General features: G+C 52.7%; 1 protein-coding gene across 1 annotated transcript in view; it reads right to left on the bottom strand.

Moving 5' to 3' along the window:
- Window positions 1–752: 752 nt before the first annotated feature.
- Window positions 753–10,700, bottom strand: part of NUP160 (nucleoporin 160kDa) — a gene marked incomplete at its 5' end in the record, with an annotated part of 27,788 nt that continues 17,840 nt past the window's right edge. The window contains 15 exons of the mRNA XM_009701524.1: window positions 753–866; window positions 1,043–1,147; window positions 1,423–1,548; window positions 1,796–1,937; window positions 2,274–2,375; window positions 3,232–3,355; window positions 4,438–4,548; window positions 5,323–5,383; window positions 6,002–6,162; window positions 6,283–6,388; window positions 6,475–6,571; window positions 7,284–7,378; window positions 7,491–7,586; window positions 8,483–8,602; window positions 8,930–9,028. Coding sequence (XP_009699826.1) covers window positions 780–866; window positions 1,043–1,147; window positions 1,423–1,548; window positions 1,796–1,937; window positions 2,274–2,375; window positions 3,232–3,355; window positions 4,438–4,548; window positions 5,323–5,383; window positions 6,002–6,162; window positions 6,283–6,388; window positions 6,475–6,571; window positions 7,284–7,378; window positions 7,491–7,586; window positions 8,483–8,602; window positions 8,930–9,028 — 1,632 coding nt within the window. The remainder of the gene's footprint in view (window positions 867–1,042; window positions 1,148–1,422; window positions 1,549–1,795; window positions 1,938–2,273; window positions 2,376–3,231; window positions 3,356–4,437; window positions 4,549–5,322; window positions 5,384–6,001; window positions 6,163–6,282; window positions 6,389–6,474; window positions 6,572–7,283; window positions 7,379–7,490; window positions 7,587–8,482; window positions 8,603–8,929; window positions 9,029–10,700) is intronic.

The following is a 10,700-nucleotide window of genomic DNA, read 5'->3' as shown; positions in this document are numbered from 1 at the left end:
GGGGGCGGGGTGTGGAGGAGGCTCCGCCCCCTCAAGCTTAGCGCTCCCGCCTTCCCCTGTAGCCCCGCCCTGCCCTATACATAACGCTGCTCCCAGGGGCTACAGCCCCTTTACCCTATAGCCCTCTGCCCCTCGGGCTTCTAGCTCCATCCAGCGCGGTGCTGGCCCTTCAGTGTATAGCTCCATCCTGCCCCATAGCACAGCCCTGCCCCTCAGCCCTGTAACAAGGTGCCACCCCAACCACAGCTCTGCCCTGCTGTACAGCACAACGCTGCCCTATACCTCTGTCCCAGCACGGCCCCCTATAAGGAACGGCTATATGTGCAGGATCTGGGGGAGAAGAGCCCTACAGCCCCCGCTTGCTTCACCCTTCAACCCTGTGAAATCCCCGCTGAGCTCCCAGAGCAGCACCCAGCCCAACACAGACCTGTAATAACACTTTGATTTTATTAAAGTTCATCCAAAACCACAACAATAAATAAAGGAAACACCAAAAGCTGCCGCGTATGGTACAGGATGAGCACGAGGGGGCTGCCCTGGTGACAGCTGCACCCCAGAGCTCTGCTAATCACCACTCACCCCCCCAGACAGGACATGAAGGTGACACGCTGAAGGTGCATTCCACCTCCCCAAACCGGACCCTTAGGGAAAAAATGATTAAAAATAGCACCAGCGGCTGAGCCAGCGTGCGGTGGGACGGTGTCAACTCCCGGGGATGTCACCTCGAGCAGGCGCTGTCCTGGGGCGGAGACGGGGGCCTGCAGGCCGTGGGGCTGCCACTAGTTGCAGCGGTACAGGCGATCCCGGGTGGCCACGCTGACCTTCTGTTGGTAGTCCTCCATCTTGTCATGCAGCTTCTGATAGAGCTGGGCGAGGGACAGAGCAGGTGTCAGAGACAAGGGCTCCCACCCCGTCCCGCACCCCATTCCCACTTTCTTTCTGCTCGGGTAAGAGCAGGAGCGGGCACAGGGCAGCTTGGGGTGCGCTCCCTTTGGAGGGTGTCTGGGAGCACCCTTCCTTTTCCCAGGGCAGCTGTACCTACCACGACATTGTAATGGTTGGTGGTGCTCTCCCGCAGTGCCTGGAGCAGCTGGTCGATGGCTGTGTAGGGCAGCCACACCATGGGGGCTGTGGCAGACAGTGGGAACTGGAGGGGAGAGGAACCCTTGTGGGGCGTTGTGCTTGTGGCAGAAATGCTCCTCCCTACAGCCACGGCGAGGAGGAGCTCCCAACCGCCATGTCCTGACACCTGCTTGTCCCACTGGTCCCACTAAATGGTCCCCTCTCCTCTAGGGTGGGTTATCTACACCCATTTCTCCTGGAAGCACTGTCACGCACATCATGGGCACAAAGCCCAAACCCCAAGTGGGATCTGCCCCAAGGAATAGTCCACCCACATCCCAATGCTGCAGGTGAGCTCACCTCGATTCCAAAGTACCGGTGCCCTTTGCCCAGCACAGCATCTACGTACTCCAGGACCAAATCCACAGCCTCCTCCAGCAGATCGTAATTCAGATAGAGACGCAGCAGCTCGGCAGCATCCACTTTCTGCAAGCAAAGAGGGAATCGTCAGCCAGGAGCCACCACCATGCCGAGAGGAACCTGCTCTGAGCCTCAAGTAACGGGCACAAAGCATCTGGTATGGGTTCCTGGAGCTGGGAACAGGAAGGTGGGGTGAAGCTTGCAACGAGGAGGTGCCTGTTGACGGGAAGGTGATCTGGCAGCTCGGGGACAGCTGGGGTTTTTTGGCCAGCAGGCAGTACGTGCTGAGCAGTGACCCTCCCCCTCTTCTCACCTTGTAGCTGTTAATGAGCCAGTTGGGCAGAGGTATCCCGTGTGCCAAGAGCTTGTTGATGACGCAGCGATGGTACAGGCTGTTCTGGGATGGGTAACGCTCCAAATAGGATGACAGCAGCCGCCAGGCTTCATCTGTGGCGCTGCAAGGCAATATTACCCCTCAGAACCTGTGCCAGCAGCCCCTGCCACTGTCTGTGAGGCCACGGCATGCTCCAGGGGACCTGTCCCCCTGCCTGGGTTCAACGTGTGCGCTTGAGGCCCAGCAAAGCAGGGTATGCTGAGTACACCAGGCTGGGGAGAGCGCGGCGACAGTGTGGAAGCACAGCTCTGCCGATGTTCCAGTCCCGCAGGTCTGCTTTAAGGGGGTCTTATGAACCTGTGACCCTCTGGATTCTTGCAAGGCTTTTGCCTCCAGAAATGACTCTCGTTCTCACAAAGAGCCGCTCCGCTCTTCTTCCCCACAGACAAGGACCTACCTGGACTCCTTGGTGGTAACCAGGGCGGAGAGCTGGTTTGCTGCTAACCAGTCCCAGGCCTCCGCCTGCGCGGCCTCCCCTCCCAGCTGCAGCTTGATGCACCTGCAAAGACAGCAGTGCAAAGGTGGGTGCCTTCAGAGCCCAGCCCTTTCACCCTGCCTGGCCACAGCTGCCAGCATCAAAGCCACCCCTCGCAGAACTATTCCCAAGCAACAGCTACGAATTAGCTGGCTTGGCAGGAAAAGAAAGCTATTAGAGTGATTTCTAAGCTGCTCTAAGTGCCAGAGAGGAGTTAATAACCACTCTGATGTGACCAAGCTTTAGGGCTTGAGCTTGGGCAAGAGATGTGTTCTGTGCGTCCAGCCGCAGGAGCAGGTCACAGCAGAGCTCCTGAACAACTCTGCAGGCACAACGCACCTTCTGTAAGCACGGAGAGGCGAAGGAGAAGAGGAATTCTGGGGTTCGAGATGAGGCATCAGAGCAAACGGCTAGCACAGAGATCAGACATTTTTTTTCGTCCAACCGCTGTGTGAGGCCCGCTCAACAGCTTGGACAAATCTCCTGTAAGCAGCTGACTGGGCATCAGCAGGAGCGTGCCACGAGCCAGCTCACCAGAAAGGTATCCAGATGATGGTTGTGCCTGGGTTGGCATCACCTGCGACTGCTAGATGCCACCTCTCTCCCCCAAGACCAGGGGAAATCTCTCCTCTATCCCTACCTGCTCAGCAAGGCTCCCTTATTTTTCCTTTTCAGGCGTGAAGAGCAAGTTCCACCCCAAAACCACACCAGCAGCTGCCGAGGCTGTGCGCAGCGCTGGCAGCCACGGTGAGCAGACAGGTCGCAACAGCGCTGGCTTCTGACCCTGGGGAGCTGCAAGCTGCGCCCTGCAAGCATCATGCAGCGCACGTCTCTCCAGCCACGCATCACCTGAGGCGGGGAGGAGAAGCTCGCTACGTACTTGAAAGTGAGTCCCTCAAAGACGGGCGTCAAGGGTAGCTTGAACGTTTGGCAGAGAGTGATGGCAGTATCAAAGAGGCCGGCCCGGACCAAGAGAGCAACCGTTTCCTCAGGCGTAGAGTTGCCTGCAGAAAAGGAGAACCAGGTAAGTGCCTCCCCCAGTCACAGCCCAGTGCTCACTGGGGCCTAAGCCCACGCAATTCAGCAGTGGAGTTACAGTGGCACCGTGCTAATGGCCCAGTGTAAAGTAAAACACCCTGCAGCCGTACTTCTCATCGCACAGCTTGAGGCTTTTTTAGCCTCAGAAGCATCTCATGAGCCCAAGAGCCATCCCTGGAGGGACTGCACAAAGCAGCAGTGACCCACAGAGCTGTCCCTGAGCAGGCATCAGCTGGAGAGGGACACAGGCAGCAATGTACGGCCCATAGTCAAATCCTGCAGCTGTTTAGGTGAGTAGGGAGGGGACAGCCTTGTCACTGGAGCAGCAGGCCTGTATCCAAGCAAACAAGGCATCAGCTCAGCTCTGCCAGTGCAGGAAGGAGGGGCAGCAGCAGGAGGGGAGATGAAACCGTAGCGCTCAGCTCCCTGCGTCTCCAGTTTGCCCTCAGACCAGCTGTTCGTTCAATCCTTTCCCTGCAATCTCTCACCGGGAAGTCATCTCCTTCTGATACTTAAAGGGGAAAAAACGTGTACATGTTGCATAACTCGTATCAGAGTGGTACTTAAAGGGTCAGGGTGGGAGACTTGTAGCTTTCTGCTCCTCAACAAGGAACAACTTTGACAAGCTAACACTGTGCTGTGAAGCAGGATTGTCCAGGAGAATAATTTACGTCTTGCAGGAAGTGGGTTTTTTTTCCCCAGGCTTTCTAATTCTGCTTCATCTGGGGGCAATTTCCAGCAAGACAAAAAGATGCCTTTTTGTCCCAGCTCATGAACTCAACCCCAGCCCCATGCTGCAGACCACGACTAGAGCTCGACAAAGCCAAAAAATGGTGGCAAACTTAAAACTGGTTCTCCTGACCTGCATCTCCAAAGCTGCTGAACTTGGTGGCAAGATTTCATGCTAGGGAGACAAACTGAATGGTCCCTGCCAGCTCCTGGGTTTGTCTCAAAATTGCTGATTCCTTACCTGAGCTATGACTGAAAACATTATAACTAGCAAAAACCTGAGGGGAAGCGAGAGATGGCTGCGCTGCATCCCTCTTACCTGCCACAGCCGCTGTTGACAGGTCATGCTGCACCAGAGTCAGCCGGATCTGGGCCAACACACACTCCCTCTCCAAATCCTCCAGCTCCAGGATCTCGATTTGGTGAGAAGCTGTAACAGGCAGATGCAAAGGGCTCTCAGCATTTTAAAAAGAGCTCTTCGGGCATTGTGCGAAATGTCTGCACCCCTCTGCCATCCTAAGAGGAGTCATACCACAGAAAGGACCAAAGGACGGGTCAGGTTTTGCTGCCCCTTCCTTGCCATGTGCCAGTCTCCTTGACACAAACCTCCCATTCCTCCTCTATTGGAGACATTATCTAATGTTTGGTAACAGCTGCTGCTCTGACTGCCAGGCATATATTACAAAAGAGTTCATTCAGAGATAACTGTTTTAAAAATACCCGACTTTAAATTTTTCTACTGCAATACTGAGGATTACGAGTCTAACCCAACTCCACCATCCTGTGCTTTGGTAGACACAGGCAGAGTGGAGATCTTACCAGCAGACACTTGCTATGTCAGCAGAGTTTTCAAGACTTTTGTTGTTTCTACTCTTGGACAACTAGAAATTGCCTTACAAAGGCTTTTTCTTTTTTTTTTTTTAAATTGCAAGTTATTTCCACTGAAAGCAAAAGCGCTGACAAGACATCAGACTGCAGAGGAGCATGCACAGAAGCTCCTTGGGGAATAGCTGTTACGTTGCAGCATGTCGCTACAGGGAGACACTAACACTGGGAGAATTAACCGCCTTACAATCCCCCAAATTATTGATCTGACAGAGGCGAGCACTGCCCTGAGCCATCTCCCAGCTCACCCAGCAGCAGAAGAGCTGCGGCCAGGGCAGAGGCTGTGGAAGCACAGGACACAGTGGGACTGGGCACTTACTTGGAACAGCCGTGCACTCCCCATCATGGCTTCTCTTCGGGGATGCTCCAGGGCGTTCGTACTTGCAGGAAAAAGCAGAAAGAGGGTTTACGTCCACTTGGTGTCCAAGGGACAAATTGCCTTGATAGGATACAGCCCCAACACCGGCTCTCCATTTCAAGCCTTGATTTGAATGAGAAAAGCCAAACAACCGCTTGGCAGTTCAGGTTACATTTATCTCTGGCTATCAGAAACACGGCACAGCATTAGCTGATCGGGCTACGGTCACCACCTTTCCTGCAAACAGATTTGAAACACAAACCATGTTACAGTAATTCTCTTTTTGACTGGTATTCTGGCTATTCAGGCTCCCCAAACTTGCTCTGTCTTCAACAAAATGCGATATATTCCCACATCTATACACCAGCCCCCTCCTAAAAGTTTGTCCTGCTTCCACCCTGCTCCAAGAAGGGGTAATGGCACAAGAGTGACGGGTAGGACTGATGTCTCTGTTGAACGGGGCAAGACAGTGCTTGCCAGCACAAGCTGGCCAAGATGAGAGCAGCAGATTAAGGCAGCCAACGCCTCTGTTCACATAGGAAAGGATTTTGGAAGCTCTTTCCCCAAACGTACAGCTCTACGTGTCCCTACAGTCAATAGCTCAGGTCAGAGGGTTCACAGTAAGTTCAGCATTTCCTACCACAGCTCCAGAAGCTGGCTGCACTATCCAGGCGTACTCTGGGCGGATCAACCGTAAGCAGTTAATAGCAGCGAGGAAACAGTTTCCCTGTTTCTGGAGCCCTCGGAGTGTCCGCACCTCCCTGCCCAGGCGCATGCCATATTCAAACATCACTGTTCCAGCTGAGGAGAGAAGCGGAATACATCAGCTGAGACCCAAGGACAGGCCACCCCGCAGGGGCAGGGGAAGCGGTGTCCCAGGCAGGTCAGGCTGTTACAACACGCCCACACCTCGAGCCTTACCCTTGCGGTAGTTGTGGCGGTAAATGTGGAAAGCGTACAGCAGCTCGTAGTAATTGTGGGTCATCAGGTCCACCGCTCGAGCATGAGATTCGATGATCGCCACGACCTGCAGCACACAGAGGCTCCAATGGGTCGACAATCCCTTTAAAGACAGCGGTCGTGCCCCACTTCTTCCCAGCGCAGGCCGATTACCTCGTTATGGAGGTTCACGTAGGGGAACTCCACCAGGTCCTGGAGCTGGGAGCGTTCGCAGAGAACCACCACTAGCTGGCGTAGACAGTCCAGCTGCCTGCGGAGAGAGAAGCACAGCCCTTCTGGAGGAGCGGGAACAAACCCTTCTCCAGGATGCAGGCTTTAAGCCATGAACATGCTGCTTTCTGACAGGCTCCACGGACTATTTTTTGTTTTTCCTCTGGCTTAGAACCAAGAAGTCCCTTCAGACTTCTCCTGGGCTGGAAATAGGGATCCTCTGCAAAGGTCTCTCAGGAAGGCAGTCTCCCTCCCTCAGCTCTATTTGGTAAGATTTTTTTCAGCCTCAGTTAAAACGTGTTCCTACTGCTCCTCTGAATGTCTATTCCTTTTTTTGCATCCTCCTCTGCTCGGGTGAAGCTTCCTCTACCCAGTTCACTTCCCAGATGGTACCCAAGCTGAAAATTCAACTTCATGTCTTTTCTTTATTAAACTAAATTGACTGGACTCCTAAAGCTTTTTGACATATAATACTGCATGCAATCCTTTAGCCATTCTTTTGGCTCTTCTCTGAAGCAGTGTTTTCTTTTTTTCCTCCAGTTTCCTCCTTTGAGATAGTACCAATCCCAGCTGTCCTTACAAAAACAAAGTGTGCCTTTTTAAACACACCTGTGTAAAGGTGCTAAACAGTACCTCTTAACACAGCAGCCACGTCTTACCCTAAAGCGTCAAACTTCCTTTCAGTTTGATGGAAAAAATGGTACACGGACCTCTGAGACAAGGGAGTATAAAGGCATAAAACTGCCACCTACCTGCTCGGATCTGGGTTTTGCGTTAAGGCTACATATGCTTCACTGTTGTGTCCCAAATCCAAGTGATGTTTGAAGATGCAAGTCCTCAAAGTGGCCTGAAAACACCGAAGAGCACAAACCAGCACGTTTCGAGTTACACAACTTAAAAAGAAATTCCTGTGTAAGCTCCCTGAAGAAACATCTTGATGCAAAAGAGGTGACCTGTACCTGGCTTCTCCAGTCATCCGGCGATTCCATGATAGCCAGGGTAGCCAGCTGGATGACCAGCTCCGGTAAACCCACCATGTCCAACAAGCGCAGAACCTGGAGAAGACAATATCCAGCACTGGCTGCAGCAATACTGAAGAATGGGTTCGGTCGGCAAGGGGTTTTTTTGTTTGTTTGTTAAGAGCTATTCTTGCCCCTACTAACCCATAAGACCAGGCAAAAGATTTTGCCAACGTTTTTAAGTGATTAGACTGAAAAAGGAAAGATTTCGCTAAGTCACAGAGATCTGAAATGAATCCCAATGCAACAGGTCCAGGCTATGGCTTTTCTGGAGGATTCACCTCTGCACATGTGAATTTTCTGAAACATTTTAGTGTTCACGGTTACAGTAAACCCCTGCAACAGACAGGTAAACGATTCTGGTCCCAACCACATACGCAGCTTTATTAGAGGGAGAATTCCCTCTCCAAGGGCACCTGACAATCCTTGTTTTCTGCATTTTAAAACCAGGGAATCCCTTACAACGAGCCTAGGTCCAAGCTTGCAGCCTGTCTGAACTATGGCGTTATGCAAGAAGAAAGATCCTATCTCAGTTTAAAGACATTCATTTTAATTCCCCTCAAAGGTTAATAACCTTCCCCTTAAGCAGCATCTTACATCTAGCCTGGACATGTCTGGCCTCTGCCTCCAGCAGCTGGATCTCACTCTGTCTTTTTTTCTGCTGGATAACAAAGTCCTTTGCTGTTAGGCAAATAATAGGTGGAAAGTACCTAGCTTTTATACTGCAGTCACCTCGTCATCTCCCCCCAAAGAAAGTAAACAGACTAATCTGAGGTTTCACCTCCCAAAAAAGTACATTTTCCAAGTCTCAAATCACTTCCCCGAAAACTGGGGACCAAGCAGAAATTCTCTCTCAAGTAGTGTCTGTGTGGAATGACTTGGTGCCAATTTACACGGTCAAGACCACGTAACGCTGGGCCAGCTCAGCGTACCTTGTTGTAGTACTGCAGACGGGGAGCGGAGACCGTCTCACCCTCCTCAGGTTGGATCAGCCTGTCCAAGAACTCTTCTCTTCCCACCTCTGACGCAGCTTGGCGGAAACAGTCCAAAGCCTAGAAGCAGACCGGAAAGCAGCTTGCGTGTGCCCCTTGGGGGACTGACCCAGCCTCCCGTGCCAGTGAGAGAACAGCGCTGCCCACTCCAGCTTCAGTGTACGAGACCTGCTGGCCCCAAGCTAACGAGAACTTCCCCAAAAGCAGATCCCACCACCCCTCTCCAACCTCATTCTTTGCCCCAAAGGAGGCAGAGCTCGAGATGGGTGTTTCCCGACTTGCACAGCAGAAACAAGGCTGGCCCTACCTGTGCACCTCCTCCCTCCCAAGGGAAAAAGGTCCCAGATCCCAGAGGGATGCAGTGCTGGAAGAAGACGAGGGTCTTACCTTGTGCCCCTCACCCATGACAAGGTAGCACCTGCCCATCATGAAGCAGCAGGAGCCCATGTTCACGTGGCACCACGGCTGCAGCAGGCGAATGTATTCCTACAGGAGAAGAGGAACGGGAGTTTTGATTCAGGTCAGCACCTGTAGGCACCTGGTACCTGAGGAGGGGTTAGGTCTCTAACACCAAAGCACTATTTTGGTGGCCCCTTTAGCTGCTACACTCACACAAATCCTGCTCTTCTAGCTCGAGGGCCGGTTTCCCCAGCCCCAAAATCCCTCCAGTGCGCAGATGGGGAGACGTCCCCCACATGCTCCCAGGAAACAACATGCTTTGAATAGCTCCAGCATCTGTACAAAGCGCCTCAGAAACAGCACCCAACATCCCCAAAAATCAGACATGGCACTCTCTACAACCGCTGCAAACCTGCCGCAGGGAACTGCAAAGGAAACATTACCCTGGCATGCACAGAGCATGAAGGGGAACGCGCACGTGTGAAGGCAGCGGGAGAAGAGGCAAAGCAGGCGTTAGAAGAGCAGTATCCGTGGAGCAGGGCGGGAGAGGGAGAGCAGCCAAGGAAGACCATGGATTACAGCAACAAGCTGACAGGCACAGAGAGGAGCGTTGATGGCACCAAGGACACACTGTAAATAAAGCCCCAACACGGATGCTGGCCAAAACTACAGGGCAATACAACTCAACCTGGCCCTGCGCCTGCTCTGTCAGGATAATATAAGGGCTGCAAAGTGTCATCACCTATCAAAAAGCAGCTAGGAGGCACGATGAAAACTCAAAAGCTGACATCCCTCGTGCCTGGGAGAGCGGTGTATGCTCTTCATACTTGGAGAAGCAGCAATGTCCCACTAGCAGGGCTCCGGAACTCGGCAGGAAAGGAGGAGGAGAAGCCAGGACCCGGCAGTAAAGCCAAGGTTTCACCAGCTGATCTGCATCTTTGCATGTGCATAAACCACCAGCACGTATGCCTCACCTACCCTAGCCACGGGTCCACTAAAAGCCATGTGGCAACGCATCCTCTGAGCCTGGATTCACCACTCAGATTAGCCAGCTACAACAGATAAATCCCACCCCAGGCTTGCTCAACAGCTTGTCATACAGAATAAGCAACAAGGAGATGTCTGGCCCTTGTCCCAGGACAGTGCTTTGGTCACTAGACCTTCTCTGTGCCCGCCTGTTACTCGCAGGTTGCCTCTTGTATCTCCACCTCTATTTGGGTCACCGTACTCGTGCTCACAGCAAATCTGGTGTTTAGCTCCCCGAGGTCAATGCACTTAATCCAAGTTTACGTGACCGACTGGGATCAGTAAGCGTAACAGAAGGTAGCAGGGAGGAAGAAGAGCCTGCTCCTGCAGAGATAAAAGTCTCTTGTATCTCCTTGAGGCGGGACACAAGTGAGGCGAAAGCAATGCAAGGAAATTCAAAGCGTGCTCACGCCACGAGAGTGCACATATGCCAGGAGGTAGAACGATGCTGCCCAAACCATCCTGGCATTTCCTGGCTCTAAAGCTCTGCAGATTTGACATTCTTCTCGGCAACAACATGAACACAAAAGCAAGCAATTCAGCCTCCAGGTGTAAGGGACTGTGAGAATAAAAGGTTCTGCTAAGCACAGGAAAAACATCTCATTAATAACAGCCTGCCTAGCCCCACGTGCCTCAAGGACTGCCATCAGTCAGGGAACGCAATGTGTCACGTGGCGCTGCAGACAAGAAATCGTGCCGTTCAGAACTAGAGCACAAGCAGCTACAACTACCA

Source organism: Cariama cristata, unplaced genomic scaffold (genome assembly GCF_000690535.1).
Source record: "Cariama cristata isolate BGI_N322 unplaced genomic scaffold, ASM69053v1 scaffold4326, whole genome shotgun sequence".
NCBI lineage: Eukaryota > Metazoa > Chordata > Aves > Cariamiformes > Cariamidae > Cariama > Cariama cristata.
Note: the sequence above shows the minus strand (reverse complement) of the source record. Positions and strands in the feature narration are given on the sequence as shown.